The sequence below is a fragment of the Budorcas taxicolor genome, chromosome 3 (genome assembly GCF_023091745.1).
Source record: "Budorcas taxicolor isolate Tak-1 chromosome 3, Takin1.1, whole genome shotgun sequence".
Lineage (NCBI taxonomy): Eukaryota > Metazoa > Chordata > Mammalia > Artiodactyla > Bovidae > Budorcas > Budorcas taxicolor.
Window position 1 is genome coordinate 79,953,833 of NC_068912.1, and position 17,832 is coordinate 79,971,664.

Consider the following 17,832-nt stretch of genomic DNA (forward strand, 5'->3'; position numbering starts at 1 on the left):
AGAGACGGGTAAGACACCCTCTACAGTTTGCATGGAGACGAAATAACCCCACTCCTTTCACCTAGATGAGATTTACTCATGCTTTGGGGTCCAGCTCTCACTACTATCTCCCTTCACTAAACTTCCTCAGTGTGTATTGTAAATATTATTTCCATTTGTCTTGAGAACATCCTGGCTTCTTTCTCCAACTAGGCTGAGGTGCCTTGAGAACAAGAATCAAATTTTTATTCGATATCTATGTATTCAACAATACTTGGTACATTTGATCATCTGAGAAACCCTTCCTAGCCAGGCCAGGCATCACTCTAGGTAGCAAATAAAAAAACATGCTCTCTGCTCTTTGACCCGGATAACCACAATGGTGTGATCACTCACCTAGAGCCAGACCTCCTGGAGTCCGAAGTCTAGTGGGCCTTAGGAAGCATCACTACAAACAAAGCTTAGTGGAGGTGGTGGAATTCCAGCTGAGCTATTTCAAGTCCTAAAAGATGATACTGTTAAAGTGCTGCACTCAATACGCCAGCAAATTTGGAAAACTCAGCAGCGGCCACAGGACTGGAAAAGGTCAGTTTTCATTCCAATCCCAAAGAAAGGCAATGCCAAAGAATGTTCAAACTACTGCACAATTGCACTCATCTCACAGACTAGCAAAGTAATGCTCAAAATTCTCCAAGCGAGGCATAACCGAGGCATGAACCGAGAACTTCTGGATGTACAAGCTGGATTTAGAAAAGGCATAGGAGCCAGAGATCAAATTGCCAATGTCTGCTGGATCATCAAAAAAGCAAGAGAGTTCCAGAAAACCATCTACTTCTGCATTACTGACTATGCCAAAGCCTTTGACTGTGTAGACCACAACAAACTGTGGAAAATTCTTAGAGATGGGAATACTAAACCACCTTACCTACCTTCCTTCTGAGAAATCTGTATGCAGGTCAAGAGGCAGCAATTAGAACCAGACACGGAACAACAAACTGGTTCCAAATTGGGAAAGGAGTATGTCAAGGCTGTATATTGTCATCCTGCTTATTTAACTTATATGCAGAATACATCATGTGAAATGCTGGGCTGGATGAAGCACAAGATGGAATCAAGATGGCTGGGGGAAATATCAATAACCTCAGATACGCAGATGATACCATCTTTATGGCAGAAAGTGAAGAGAAACTGAGAAGCCTCTTGATGAAAGTGAAAGAGGAGAGTGAAAGAGCTGGCTTAAAACTCAACATTCAGAAAATGAAGATCATGGCATCTGGTCCCATCACTTCACGGCAAATAGATGAGGAAACAGTGGAAACAGTGAGAGACTTTATTTTGGGGGGGCTCTAAAATCACTGCAGATGGTGACTGCAGCCATGAAATTAAAAGACTCTTGCTCCTTGGAAGAAAAGCTATGACAAACTTAGACAGCATATTAAAAAGCAGAGACATTACCTTGCCAACAAAGGTCCATCTAGTCAAAGCTATGGTTTTTCCAGTAGTCATGTATGGATGTGAAAGCTGGACTATAAAGAAAGCTGAGTGCAAAAGAATTGATGCTCTTGAACTGTGGTGTTGGAAAAGACTCTTGAGAGTCCCTTGGATTGCAAGGAGATCCAACCAGTCCATCCTAAAGGAAGTCAGTCCTAAATATTCATTGGAAGGACTGATGTTGAAGCTGAAACTCCAATACTTTGGCCACCTGATGCGAAGAACTGACTCATTGGAAAAGACCCTGATGCTGGAAGATTGAAGGTAGGGGGAGAAGGGGATGACAGAGGATGAGATGGTTGGATGGCATCACTGACTTGATGGACATCAGTTTGAGCAGGCTCTGGAGTTGGTGATGGACAGGGAGGCCTGGCATGCTGCAGTCCATGGGGTTGCAAAGAGTAGGGCATGACTGAGCGACTGAACTGAACTGCTCTTTGAGGGCAAGTGAGAACAGCCCAAGGCAGGTGTTTCACGTTCAGTTTCTGGTTCCTTTGGTAAGACTGCTAAGTCTGGTCACAAAATATGTGCTTATACTAATTGATGCCTTTCTTTAAATATCTTTATAGAGATTGCTTTTATAAATCATATATGTATATATGCATAATCATATATGCATATATTAATATGCATGAATACTTCTATAATGAAATTATATCTTTATTTACTTCCAGAGGGAAAATTTTCCAGACTATCACAAATATTTCAAGATGAAATAAAATTTCTATGGAATATTATGCAGGATGTTTCATGGTCCTTCAATTATTAAAATAGTAGCATTTTGTGTATAACTGAGTCACTTTGCTATAAAGCAGAGACTGGCACAACACTGAAAATCAACTATACTTCAATAAAAACAAAGAAGAAAGAAAATGATGGCACTGAGTTTTTAAATTGAAAAGGTCAATTCAAAAGATTTGTTGAATTAGAAATAAAATATCTACCCACATTTTTGTGGATGCTAATTTACTTGCTCTCAATAAGGTAATAGATGGAATGAGAGTTGGAAGGGCAGTTAATTATAGTGAAATTTTAAAGAGCTGCATTTAAAATCTGTTATAGAATAGCAATTTAGAGCAAACCACTTGAGAACAGTTTTGTCAGTGCTTCTCAGAGAGTGGTCCCCAGGGCAACAGCAGAAGGAGTATCCAGGAAGTTGTGAGCATAGCAACTTCTCATCACACCCCTCTGCTGAATGTTTAAAAGCCCCCTAAGAGATTCTGATGTACATTAAATCTTGAGAACCACTGGGTGACCTCTTGCCTTATTTGGATCTGAGAAAAGAGAATCCTTCACAAAATTCTCCCTTATCTTATTGAACATTAGGCTAGGAAGTGGTCTAAAAGAGCATACAGAATAATTTTCAGATTTTACAAATCAGGAAACTGAGGCCCAGAGATTATTAATGGCAACTAAAATTCGCAGCAAAATGCTTTCTGGCATCAAAACTGAGGTCCTTGATGCAGAGTAAACACAGCCAGGTATTATTTTGCATATTTGAAATCAAGTTTCACTTTTACAGGACTTCCCTGGTGGCTCAGGCAGTAAAGAATCCATCTGCAATGCAGGAGACATGGGTTCGATCCTTGGATTGGGAAGACCCCCTGGAGAAGGAAATGGCAACCACTCCAGTATTCTTGCCTGGAGAAATCCATGGAGAGGAGCCTGGTGAGCTATAGTCCGTGGTGTCACAGAGTCGGACATGACCGAGTGACTAACACTTCACTTTTACAGGGTCCAATGTGTAAAAAACCCTTTCTATTTATTCAGAAATCCAGATGCAGCTGCAGAACCAATCATAGCTAAAGGCTAAGTTGAGATATTTGAAAGTGTTCCTGAGAGAGAAAACGCCGTATTATTTTAGTGAGTAAACCAAATTCAGTGGCCAGAAATATTAGACTTGGCATTAGATTCAAACCAAAGCCAGCTCTCATCACTCCTTAGCCAGCCTGAAACTAGAACTCTTTCTCTGCCCAGTCCCAAAAGCTCCTTGAGAGGATAAATCAGTTTTGCAGGTAAAACTCTCAGCCCAGAGTAATGGCTGTTACCCCACTTCTCTGTACCTCAGTTTCTCCATCTACTTCAGAGGACTGTTGAGGGAATTAATAATAGATTGCATGTAAAGTTCCTGGCACACTGCAAATGCTCTAAAAACGTTGTGGCCAGTGTCACCACTATAAATATGAGCAATCGCATCACCAAACCCACAGTGTGGACTGTTTACGTGCTATACCTCACTTAGGAAAAATGTACCTCTACCAAAAGTCAGAAAGCCATTTCCATTAAAACTGGCGTGTCTCTACTGGTCCCACCACACTGCTTCAACGTGATGCCGAAGCAGCAATAAGGAAGGGTGAAAGGCATCATTAGTGCTCCAATATAAGGGTCTCCAACTGCCCCGTGGAGCAGCCCAATCTTCACTGAGCCACACAGCAACGTGCCTAACAACTGAGCAACCAGTCACAGCTGATTTGAGGCCCCCAATTAGCAGGTACCTCACTGACAGAGAAACTTTCCTGCAAACATCCTCACCCAAGGAAAAGCTTCAGAATATCTTATAGTAGCCTAATAAGAATTTTACAGATAGAGAAGTATAGATAGTACATAGTTTTTCAGCTCCATGTGCCTAGGGGCAAAGGCTTATGAGAACAGCTCTTCGAGGGTAAAATACCCTGTTACGTCTTTAACCTTGTGATCAGGTCTAAAATTCCTTACCCTGCTATGAAACTTGGCAGTTCGATAAGACTTGGGCGACAGATTGTACACCGTGTAGTGGTCAAGATGTCTGGAATCCAGAAAGCTTCGAATATCATCAACCTGATTCCTGAATCCTATGTCAACACTGTCCAGAGGAAACGACATCACTGGGAAGGTTAACATAGAGAGAAAATAGGTTAAACAGGCCTGCTGTCGCAATGGGCAGCAGCTGACAGCTGAGCCACCAAGCCGTTAATAAACGTGAGGGACTTACCAATAATTCTGGAGGTAACATAAGTGAAGTCTAAATCTCCCTTCGTGTAGCTAAAAGCAAGACAGGAAAGGGCATTCATTAAAATGATCCAAATATCCCAAGATCTCTTCCTCTCTCTCTCAGTCACCTGTGCATCATATCCCAGGACATTTCCATCCAGTAGCCATATTTTGATTTCCCTCAAGGCCATCTTCTCTCTACCAAGGAAGCATTGTTGACAGAAGACAACCCACACCCTCAGAAGCACACATCTACCCCTCCAAACGGGGCACCCCAAAATCCTCTGTAGATGCCACTTCATGAATAGAATCCATCTCAGAAGAGAAAACACTGCTAATTCATTAACACTGATGTCTCAGCCTCTTCACCTACAGGAAAACAGTTCCCCTAAGTGTCAGCAGCAAGGGGGTAGAAGAGGAAGTGATGGAGGGAAAACAAAGGACCCTTTTTGGAGGCCTACAAGGTGCTGGTTGGAGACTGAAGGTAAAGTATAAAATTATATTTGAACAAAAATTAAAATGCTGATTAATATACCGGACTACACACATGGATTTCTGCTTTAAAACCACATTTTGTAACTAAATGGCAACCCACTCCAGTATTCTTGCCTGGAAAATCCCATGGACAGAGGAGCGTGGCGGGCTTCAGTCCATAGGGTCACAAAGAATCAGACACAACTGAAGCGATTTAGCATAGCACAGCACACTGTAACGTAAAAGGACCCTAGAACTTTATAATTCCTAATACTAAAAAAGAATTCATATGGCCCGCCTGTAAAAGTTTCATACAGGGGAAGGGTAGGAAACTTCTCCCAGTAAATAAATTTTATTTATTTATTTATTTATTTATTTTTTTTTAGTTTTTTATTTTCTTAATTTTAAAATCTTTAATTCTTACATGCGTTCCCAAACATGAACCCCCCTCCCACCTCCCTCCCCAATAAATTTTAAAGGGCTATTAAAATATAAAAACAAACTTCTGTTTTGAATACAATCCTTAAGTACTGCTTACTTGGATTGCATGTGATTATCTTACCTAATTCTTGAACCACTAAAGACATAAATCTTAGCAGAGTATAAAAGTAGAGCTCTGAGAGGTTAGTTAATGTGCCTTAGGTTAACAAGGGCAGGTACTGTGTTAGAATCCAGGATGATGGATTTGAAAGCCAGGAATGGCAACCACTATCCTCTAATGTACCAGTAAGCCAAGTCCTCCTAGCCTGTGCTTGTAGCTTCTCAAAGACTCAGTCGGATGACTTCAATGGCATTCCTCAATCAGACCCCATGCAGCTGCATCGCAAAATTGAAAAGTCTTTGAGCCAGATAAGCAGTTGGCAGGTAACCAGATCCTCTGGGGGCACAAGGTCCATTAACGTAAAGGGAAGAAAGCACATACCTGGTAACAGATTGTATAACTCTGGAAGACGTGTCTTTGAGAGTGTCTTTCAAGTTGTCCTTTAGGTTGCTAAAGAGCCTCCCTGCCCCTCCTTTCACCATGTCAAAAAGACCTCCGCCATAGCTGGGCTCCATGTCTGGAGACGAGGCACCTGCCAACGGAAATCAGAAAAAGAGGTAATAGCAGAAAAAGAGGTAATGGGTTTCCCAGGTGGCTCGATGGTAAAAAAAAAAAAAGTCTGCATGCCAATGCAAGAAATGCAGAAGAATGCAAGTTCAACCTCTGGGTCTGGAAGATCCCCTGGAGAAGGAAATGGCAACCCATTCCAGTACTCTTGCCTGGAGAATCCCATGGACAGAGGAGACTGGTAGGCTACAGTCCATGGGGTTACAAAGAGTTGGACACAACTTAGCAACTAAGCGTGATGAATATGTGGCATGAATGAGGAATATCCCTTTATTATTAGAAGCTACCCTGTTCCCATTTGGGGACTGTTTCTTAACATAGCATAACTTAGCTTATCAAGATTGATACATGAAGGAAGTAGGAATCTGTGTAGAGGAAGCTAAAATAAACAGCCAGGCAGGTTGTACAGACCAGCAGGTATGAGTCTGAGTCCCTCTCACCTGGGTTCTGGCCCAGCCCTGCTGCTATTCCAAACTGTAAGAACTTAGGAAGCCTTTCTAAGCCTCTTTTTTTGCTGTCTATAAAATTGGGATAAAAATAATGCCTACTTCACCAGAAAACATTAAATGAGTGTATCTTAAGCAATTAGCATAGTACCTGCTATATTAAGGAGTCAACAGATTGCAGCTATACTATTTTTATGCTGCACCCTGAAATTCCTATGTTGACATTTTTTCATCTTTGTTCACTTTTCAACTCTATGATGACAAAGGGCAAGAATGACATCTCTTCTTTCTTTTTTTAAAAAAATGCAGTATTCAGTATTTGTTATATACTTCAAAATATGTTAAGAGGATAGATCTCTGGATCTCAGGTATAGTAGAACACAGGACCTCACTTAGCTTACAGGAGCAAACCTCTGTAACTCTGACTCTTTTGCCAAGTTTCCCTTCATACCTCCCTCAGGACAGGGGGATGAGGCACATCTGTGTTCCAACCTGATCAGTTATTTTAAGTGACAGGTAGATACATGCATGTGGACAGTGGTTAAATGTGTCTGTGCAAAGTCTGCAGAGAAAATTTCAAAACAAACAAACAAAAGAAGACGGATCTCATGTTACAAAACAAAACAAAACAAAAAGCAAGCCACACAAAAGAACACGGGAAAGTTTTTGGAGGTTGTGGTAATAGTATCATGACTAAATGCATATATCTAAACTCATCAAGATGCATACATTAAATATGGTGATGTTTTATATATCAATGATACCTCAATAAAGCTTAAAAATTAACTGCCAGAAAAAGGAAAGCTGGAGGAGGAATTTATAAATGAAAATGTCTTAAAAGACCAATCAACCACGTACAATGCATGGAACTTAATCCAAACAAACCATAAAAAGTTAATGACAATTCTCTACTGGTCCAATGGTTGGGACTCTTGAGCTTCCACTGAAGCGGACACAGGTTGGAACCCTCAGCAGAGCCAAAAAAATTACATACATAAATAAAAAGTTAATGACATTTATGGGCAATAAGGATTTGAACAATTAACTGGGTATTCAACATTAAGGATTTATTGTTAATTTTTAGGTAGAATAATGATATTGTAGTTATATTACATGTAGTCCTTATCTTCTAGAATACTGAAATATTTATAAATTTAAAATTGCAGTGCTTTATATTTTAAAAAACAAATAGAGAATAATAAAATATTCATGTAATAAAACCCTGAATTGTTAACATACACAGCACTATTTGCTAGGTATTATTTTAAACATCTTACCTATGCTCACTCATCCCAACAGATACTTATGAGGTAGATATTATTATTATAATATTATTTTTCCATTTCATACATCAAAAAAAACCAAGGCACAGAGGTTAAGCCACTTGTCTAAGCGTATATGGCTCATCGGCTAATAAGTCTTGGGCAGAGTTTGGGATTTGAGCCCTATGCAACCTGGACAAAAGTATCCCTCTTTCTTCTCTTAATACTATCTTGAATTTAATATTTATCATTCCAAATAATTTCTTTAAACTTTTCTTACATATGTAGGTATCCCTAAGTAATACATTAATATTATTTTTCATTTTTTCAAACTGCATTCTCCTTAACACTTAGTATGGTCAGACTTTAACATTTTTACCAACCTGGTGAATGAGACACATCTCCTTTTGGTCTTATTTGTGCTTTCCCTAATTATCAGAAGAGGAGGTATCTTTTGTTGTGTTTACTGGCCAGGTAGTTGTTCTTTAAACCATACTTCACTATATCTACTAAACTCCTTCGAGCTATAGGAGTTCAAATACATACCTATAAATACATGCTGACTGTAATGTGCTTATCCATTGATCACAAGAGCTTTTGATGGCCAAGTCACCATTAGCCATCTATTTGAAAACAAGGCTCTATTAGAAATTGCAAAGAACAATCAGTGAACAGACACATGAATAAACACTTGTAACGTCTACCACTTACCGAGTTCTCTCAAGCACCAGAAACTCCACTTGGACTTTTATGTTAGCACAGTTTCATGTTGTGGGAGATGAGGAGGGTGTTTATTATCCCCATTTTAAAGGCGAAGAACGGAGGTAGCAACTCACCTAAGATCTCAGCTAATGAGCAATAGAGCCAGGGATTCAAGCGCAAGTCTGTACCATTCCAAAGTCTATGCCACCTCCACCATTTCACACTCCTCCACAGCTCCATTCCAGTCCACGGTTTCAGCAGCTGTATTCAGGAGGATCCTCACCTGCCTCACACACAGCCGTCCCTCTCCAAATCTCCGCTCCTCCCCACCCCCCGCATGTCTGCCTCTCATCTGGCTGCTCTCAGCAGCAGCTGTCCTCCCAACAAGCCCTCTCACAAACCACTGCATCTGTCAGACCAACCAAACCAATCTCATTACTCTGGCAGCTGAGCCTCTGTTGCCCCCACTGCTTCACAGCCCTACATAATTGCCAGGAGCCAGCTCGATGAGCAGCTCCTCCTAGGCGAGGGCTAGGGCCACAGATCTAAGAACGTTCTCTTGTGTTCGGCTTCTGTAAGAAAAAGGGCATATTATTTCCCTTTAAACACATTCACACACAAAAGTCTGTATCGTACTTTCATTTTAAATACAGCAAGGATAGAGCAACATATGCTTATAAATGCTCATTTCCAGCCCAAGTTACCATTCTAGCCTGAACATCCTTCTCATATATGATTGTTCTAAGAGATGACACCAAATTGATTATTCAGACCTCTCTCTCTCAATTTCATGCTGGAATAGAACTCCAAGACACCAACCTATTAAAAGATATAAATATCCTTGATTATCTAAAAATCAGGCTCTTATCATCACTCAGGCTCCATGCTCTGTTCATTAGAGCCTTGGAACCCTGCAGAAACCGGAACCATCTGGCAGAGCTACAACGTCTGTAACCTCTATATACCCAAGTTATATGTCAAACCAACCAGGACACAAAAAAGAAAAGAAAGACACTATCTGACGTTACAGGGCTTTGAGGAGGGTATTTTGGCTTTCTCTAATGAGCTATATGAGTGTCAGAAGCACAGAATCTAAAAAGAATTTTGGAGACTCAGCTTGTTAAGAGGAAAAGCAGAAAGTCTTCAAAAAGTGACATAACGAAGAGAGAAACCGTGACATGCAGGAGGAAGACAGTGACTAATAGGGGTTGACAAACCACAGCCCACGGGGCAAACCCCGCCTGCTGTCTGTTTTTACAGTCCGTGAAATAAGAATGTTACCACTTTTAAATGATTGGGAAAAAAGTCAAAAGAAGAATAATGTTAAACACAGTTTAAAACTACATGAAGGTCAAATTTCAATGTTTATAAGTATAGTCTTAGTAGAATACAGCTATACTCATTCATTTACACACTGCCTATGGCTTCTTTCATGCTACGATGGCCAAGATGAAGAGTTGTGATGGAGACCTTATGGCTCATAAAATCTAATGTACTTACTATCTGGTCCTTTATAGAAAAAGTTTTTTAACCCTTGAACTAAATGGTTGAAAGATCCTGCATTCTTAGGAATCCAGATCTTGCCACCTCTGACACTTTTCTAAATGCTTCATGCGAAGAACATACACCCTGGGCTTAGAAAGAGTCTTTGGAGATTTGAAGGTCTAAGAGGGTGGGAGCAGGGAGGTCAGAGTTGAGAGAGCTTGAGAATGCCACCCCAGGAGAAAGAGTCCAGGTCTGGGCCCCTAAGGCTCCAGGTAGAATTCTTTTTTGTGATGTCTTTTCATTTTAAAATCTAATCCCACCCAAGATAAGCAGAAGAGAACTGCACTTTGCCCCCTGTGTCATTTCTAAGGATGTGATAAACAAGTTTTTCTTGGGATTCCTAATGTTTAGGAAACTAGAAACACCATCCTATCTCTCCCAAGTCATAAGAACTCACCATGGCTATGATTTGACCTGTTCTTACTCACAGAGTGACATCAAATTTATCTCTCCTGGAAGACAGTCTCTTCCCATGGGTCTATTAGTCAGCTGTTTGCTCATTTACTTATACTAAGTATCAGTCCGAAAAAGATTTGAGATGATCTGATAATTATTTAGAATTTTAAAAATAAATGTATTTTTCAGTTCAGTTCAGTCGCTCAGTCATGTCTGACTCTGCAATCCCATGAACCGCAGCACACCAGGCCTCCTTGTCCATCACCAACTCCTGGAGCCCAAACTCATGTCCATTGAGTCGGTGATGCCATCCAACCATCACATCCTCTGTCATCCCCTTCTCCTCCTGCCCTCACTCCCTCCCAGCATCAGAGTCTTTTCCAATGAGTCAACTCTTTGCATGAGGTGGCCAAAGTATTGGAGTTTCAGCTTTAGCATCAGTCCTTCCAATGAACACCCAAGACTGATCTCCTTTAGGATGGACTGGCTGGATCTCCTTGCAGTCCAAGGGACTCTCAAGAGTCTTCTCCAACACCACAGTTCAAAAGCATCAATTCTTCTGCACTCTGCTTTCTTTATAGTCCAACTCTCACATCCATACATGACTACTAAGGAGACCAGAAAAATGTTAAGGCTGGTCTTAACTGCCTTAATGTAGCTAGAAATAAAAGATAAGTAAGTGTGGGTATTTTTCATAAACATCTAATTGATTTGTTAGCTGTGGACAAAACACCCTGAGAAACACTGTGAAATAAGAAAGCAGATGTTGACAGAGGCCTTATCTTGGAAAGTCCATAATGCACAGTAGGCATTCCCCATATATGCTTTCACTGCTAATGCAATATATATATGCTTATGACACTCTAGGCTGCATATAACTTCACTTGGTAACCCCTAAGAAAGGATATTCCTCCATAAAGAAAAAGAAGGTATGCAAATATTTATGCATAAAGATGTTCACTGAGACTTCAATGGTTAAAAATCTGCCTTCCCACGCAGGGGACGTTGGTTTGATCCCTGGTGAGGGAACTAAGATCCCACAAGCCATGGGGCAACTAAGCCCACCTGCTGCAAGACAGCCTGAGTTCTGCAACTAGAGCAGCCTGCAAGCTGCAGGCTGCAATGAAGACCCGGTGCAGCCAAAAAAAGATGTTCACTGAGGCATTGCTTGCAATGGCAGGAGACAATAAAGGATGTATTGTCCCACAGTAACAGATTGATTGAGTATCTCTAAGAATGTAACTAGCTCCTAGTTATTAAATTAGCTATTAACATCACTTTGTAGAAGAGTACAGATGCTCACGACAAAAGGCTAAGTGAGAGATGAAGAGGATACAAAAACGCACAGTACAATCTAATTTTTGCAAAGGAAAAATATTTGAGTTTAGAGAAAGAATTCAGATGATTTAATAAGCACAAACATAAATAATAAACATAAAATAAAAATTCAAACTTTCTGAATCGCTGGCACCAATCTAACCTCTTTATGCAGTGTGTGCTCAGTCGTGTCTGTCTCTTCGTGACCCCATGGACTGTGGTCGGCCAGGCTCTTCTGTCCATGGGATTTGCCAGGCACGAAGACTGGAGTGGGTTGCTATTTCCTACTCCAGGGGATCTTCCTGACCCAGGGATTGAACCCAAGTCTCTTGCATCTCCTGCACTGGCAGACAGATTCTTTACCACTGTGCCACCTGGGAAGCTCAAACTCTTTATACTGTGCTCTGCTTAGTTGCTCAGTTGTGTCCGACTCTTTGCAACCCCATGGACTGCAGCACGCCAGGCTTCCCTGTCCATTACCAACTCCCGGAGTTTACTCAAACTCAGGTCCATTGAGTCAGTGATGCCATCTAGCCATCTCATCCTCTGTCGTCCCCTTCTTCTCCCGCCTTCAATCTTTCCCAGCATCAGGGTCTTTTCAAATGAGTCATTCTCTGCATCAGGCGGCCAAAGTACTGGAGTTTCAGCTTTACCATCAGTTCTTCCAATGAATAATCAGGACTGATTTCCTTTAGGATGGACTGGTTGGATCTCCTTGCAGTCCAAGGGACTTTCAAGAGTCTTCTCCAACACCACAGTTCAAAGGTGTCAATTCTTCAGTGCTCAGCTTTCTTTATAGTCCAACTCTCATATCCATACATGACTCCTGGAAAACCCAAAGCTTTGACTAGACAGACCATTGTTGGAAAAGTAATGTCACTGCTTTCTAATATGCTGTCTAGGTTATTTATAACTTTTTTTCCAAGGAGCAAGCATCTTTTAATTTCATGGCTGCAGTAACCAGAGGGCTCAGACAAACCTTTTGCACACCAGGACCCAGAGACCCCACAGAGACTGAGACAGAACTGTGTTTGAGTGTCTCCTGCGGAGGTATGGGTCAGGAGTAGACTGCTGCAGGGGCAGGGGCTCTGGATGCAGTAGACCAGGGTATGGCATAAGCCATCTTGGAGGAGGTCACCATTAAGCACACCATAGAGCCACCAGAACTTACACAGGACTGGGGAAACAGACTGCGGAGGACACAAACAAAGCCTTGTGTGTGCCAGGATCCAGGAGAAAGGAGCAGTGACCCCACAAGAGACTGATCCAGACTTGCCCATGAGTGTCCAGGAGTCTCCAGCGGAGGCGTGGGTCGGTGGTGGCCTGCTGCAAGGTTGGGGCCACTGAAAGAAGCAGTGTATGCATAGCACCTTTTGAAGGAGGTCACCATTATCTTCATTACAGCCACCATAATTTGGCCTCAGGTCAAACAACAGGGAGGGAACACAGCCCCACCCATCAACAGAAAATTGGATTAAAGATTTACTGAGCATGGCCCCGCCCATCAGAACAAGACCCAGTTTCACCCAGTAGTCAGTCTCTCCCATCAGGAAGCTTCCATAAGCCTCTTATCCTTCTCCATCAGAGGGCAGACAGAATGAAGTCGCTCAGTCATGTCCGACTCTTTGCAACCTCATGGACTGTAGCCTACCAGGCTCCATCCATGAGATTTTCCAGGCAAGAATACTGGAGTGGGTTGCCATTTCCTTCTCCAGAGGATCTTCCTGACCCAGGGATCGAAGCCGGGTCTCCCGCACTACAAGCAGACACTTTACTGTCTGAGCCACCAGGGAAGCCCTTAGACAAAATGAAAACCACAATCACAGAAAACTAACCAACATGACCACATGGACCACAGCCTTGTAACACAGTGAAACTATGAGCCATGCCGTGTAGGGCCACCCAAGATGGATGGGTCATGGTGGAGAGTTCTGACAAAACATGGTCCAGTGGAGAAGGGAATGGCAAACCACTTCAGTATTCTTGCTTTGAGAGCCACACGAACAGTATGAAAAGGCAAAAAGGAGAGATAACAAATTTCACAGAAAAAAAAGTAAGTGAAAAAACTGACACACCCTATGCCAAACAAAGGTTTAAGAGTCAAACCCACCACACTCAAAATATGGTGCTTAAGTCAAAACAGGGATAGGAGTCAACTTCGTCTACTAGCTGGATATATGGCCTACCAAAATTAAACAATTTATCAGGATCTTGATATCCTTATCTGCAAACTAGAAGCTTTAATAGAATCTCACACAGGATCTCAGTGAGGATTATATAAGAAGAAGTTCTACAAACTCTCAGCACAGTGCCTGGAGTGTTGTGCACACTTAATAAATGATAGCTACAAGGTGGCTCTGGGGAATGAAAAGAATAAAGCCATGAAAATGCTGTCTCCAGTAGAGTTTAGCAGCCTCAGCAATTAAAAAAAAAGGCCATGCTGCTCAGTTTCAGGTTTGATGAAGACAGACAGCACGGACATGTGCGACAAGGACAGGGTCTCTTTCTAAAGCTTCCGCTACAGCACATGTTAATTCTTCACATTTGATGGTCCAGAATCCTCAGTGTTTAACAGAGGTGAACCTCTTCATAGTCCTGGGGTTTCCTCTTCCCACCTTGAGGTAATCTGGTATGAAATATGGGGAACAATTATATGCTGTTTGTATGACTATATTCAGGTTCACACAGAATCAAAGATACTGGCTTTTGAAATACTGAAATACTTCTGTACTATTTGGCACATAACATGAGCTGCGAAACTATAAGTCACTTGGTGACATTGCACAGCAGTGGCCCTAGACATGGACCAGTCTGGCAGCTGCTCAACAGACCAAGGGGCAGAGACGTTGGTGTGTGCGGCATCTACCAGCAGTTCTAAAGGAACTCGGCACTGGCAGGCACAGGTCACAAAGCAGGTGAAGTCAGTGATGCTGGCTTTGAGCATCTGAACCAGGAAGGACCCTCAAAGTGCAGCACAGTCCTGACATGTCAACAGCACACTCAGGCCTTCTTGTACTGAAATAATGTGCCTCTTTGACAGTCAATTTATCAGGGATGTTGCAGAAAGGACCCGACACCATTCCCTACATCAAGCCAACACTTGTAAATGGGGATCATTTAGCTAGTGAAAAAGATACTCCAGAGAAGTCCCAAATCAACACAAAAGATGGACACTTAAATGATAAATAATGTGTGCTATAATCACTATCACATAGTAAACAGCTATATGTGCATATGTATATTTACATGTTTAGAGAATATACTTTATACTATATATCTACATTTTATATTTATATATATTTCATACTTTATATTTTAGAGAATATATAATATATATATTTATATATTAACTTATCTCATCATGATAGTTATTAAAGATTTTATTATCACTTCTGATACCATCAAACCAGTATATACAATATTTCTGCACCCACTTTCAGTTTGATAGGAGAGGCAACCCCAGCTCCTCACGGAGCTATGAGGCCATAACAGAATCATAGACTCAAGGTGTCAAAGAAGACGGAAACGGATGATTTGTTGAGTCTCTTTCAGTTGTAAAGTTCTTGGAGACTATCATCATTGTAAAAAGGTCATCTGTGAAGTGCATGCCCTAGACTAGGCACCCTGCTAGGCAGTTTCCATACACTGCTAAATCAGGCCTTCACAGTAAGCCTGGTGGTCCTCGGGAGTCCCACTGAGGAAACTGAGGCTTTGGTAAAGTTTAGTAACCATGGTGGCAGAACGAAAGTGAATCTAGGTTTAGCGGATTCAAAGCCTCTGCTTATTTATTTATTTGGCTGCACTGGTCTTTGTGGCAGCATATAGGTTTAAACAAAATTTTTAAATTTATATATATATATAGTTGCTGTTCAGTTCAGTTCAGTCACTCAGTCGTGTCCGACTCTTTGCGACCCCATGAATCGCAGCATGCCAGGCCTCCCTGTCCATCACCAACTCCCGGAGTTCACTCAGACTCGCGTCCATTGAGTCAGTGATGCCATCCAGCCATCTCATCCTCGGTCGTCCCCTTTTCCTACTGCCCCCAATCCCTCCCAGCATCAAAGTCTTTTCCAATGAGTCAACTCTTTGCATGAGGTGGCCAAAGTACTGGAGCTTCAGCTTTAGCATCATTCCTTCCAAAGAAATCCCAGGGTTGATCTCCTTCAGAATGGACTGGTTGGATCTCCTTGCAGTCCAAGGGACTCTCAAGAGTCTTCTCCAACACCACAGTTCTAGTTGAATTATTCAGGATCTAGTTTCCTGACCAGGGCTTGAATCTGGGCCCTCTGCATTGGGAGCCCAGAGTCTTAGCCACTAGGCCACTACAGAAGTCCCCAAAGCCTCTGCCCTTACCGCATTCCCATTCTGAAGTCCCCAAAGCCTCTGCCCTTACCCCCTTCCCATTCTGAAGTCTTGCACAAGGACTCTGTGCCCACTCTTGCCCCTCACTTTGCACCTCCATCCTAGGATGTGGAGTAGTTTGAGCAACACAAAATTATTCATGAATGAGTCTGACCCATGCGCCTTAATCCCAGCACTTCGGGTCTTCAGTAACAGGGAAAATGTTCCATACTTCCTCATACCTTCCTAAAATCCTAGCACAATACCTGGCACACAGTAAACACTCAATAAATAGACATGAAACTGGGCCGCTGCAGAAAGCAAGAATCAGAGAGAAGATGGCAGAGGTGGCAAGGAGGACCAAACAGATCAACCTTGGGAAAGACTTTGCCTTGGCATTATTATTGTATGCCGCAAATATAACCAGATGCTTTCACTGTCTCCTCGTATTTCTCTGAATTTCTGATTGGAGCACTGTATCATCCAGCACCCACTCAGCATGCTTGCCTGAAAGATGAAGATTTCATGAAACTTAAAAAGAGCTGGTTGTATTTCCTGCCTACAGTTTTTATATTCAGACAGACAAGAGAAGCTAATTAAGTAACCATCTCTAGCTCCTCTTTCCTGAAAGGATCCAAGATATTTAAAAAAAAGGATGATAAGAGTGGAATGAATGAGAAATAGAGTCAAAGTGAAGACCACAGTGAGACTGAAATTGACTCTGCTGTAGAAAAAGGCAAAGCACAGTGATCACAGACAGGCTGGTAATGCTAGGAAAACCGAGTAAAATGGATGTAACATTTTGTTCATTCAGGGATTGATTGTCAGAGTCAGGCTACATTTGTCAATCCAAATTCTACACAGTAAATCCTCATAAAAACAATGCATGTATATGGCTTACTCTGCTTCAATAAATATTCTAAGCACTCATGGTATACCAGGGGAACAGATCTGTCTAGGAGATCTTTACTCTCCAAAACTTGGGCCAAATAAAGAGGTTCCCCTTTATGAAACAATAACGATCAAATCTAATGAGATCAGAACCCTCAGTGGAATTCTGAAGAAACAGAAAATGTTCTGCCCACCACAAGGCCTCTCAACTCCAGGAAGTGAGGGACCATCACGTTGTTTTCCTCTTTAACAAAAGGTCAAGGCTTAAATTGCATTAAATGGACTATGACATTTCCCTTCTAATGACTAGTCTTGTTGCCTGGAACAGAGAAAACAATACTGTCCATGATGGAGTACAGACAAAGCAAAAGTGCTGGCCTGCTGAAAGAATACTGTCAAGAAAAAAAATCAAGCAAAATCTTCTTTTTATCACATGGGTTCCATTTAATGTGGAAAGGGGAGGCAATAGAGGCCTCAAAGGGTGACTAAGAACCCAACTGTCCTCCCAAACAACTCCTGTGTTGAGTCATTCAGTCGTGTCCAACTCTTTGTGACCCTATGGACTGCAGCCCACCACGCTCCTCTGTCCATGGGATTCTCCAGGCAAGAATACTGGAGTGGGTTGTCATTTCCTCCTCCAGGAGATCTTCCCGACCCAGGGATCAAACCCACATCTCCTGCATCTCCAGTACTGCAGATGATTCTTTCTCAGCTAAGCCATTTTCCCAGATATACCAAGAATCTTAGGTGTATCTAAGATTATGTCTGTTATGCAGATGAAGTTCTAAAAGGACTCTCTCAACCCCCCTCCTTCCAATAAGACTGTCCTCTCTTAGCTTCTCATAGATGGAAATTCTAGAACTATCACTGTAAGCAGACTTCTGAGAGAATGCTCCCACCACTGCTCTCC

The 17,832-nt window shown here is 41.9% G+C and overlaps 1 protein-coding gene across 1 annotated transcript in view; it reads right to left on the reverse strand.

The window, feature by feature from the left end:
• DNAJC6 (DnaJ heat shock protein family (Hsp40) member C6) overlaps positions 1-17,832 on the reverse strand; it is a 106,489-nt gene that overhangs the window by 49,596 nt on the left and 39,061 nt on the right. The window contains exons 2-4 of the mRNA XM_052637741.1: positions 5,837-5,987; positions 4,442-4,491; positions 4,186-4,334 (exon numbers count right to left, since the gene is read on the reverse strand). Of these exons, the coding sequence (XP_052493701.1) occupies positions 4,186-4,334; positions 4,442-4,491; positions 5,837-5,987 (350 nt within the window). The remainder of the gene's footprint in view (positions 1-4,185; positions 4,335-4,441; positions 4,492-5,836; positions 5,988-17,832) is intronic.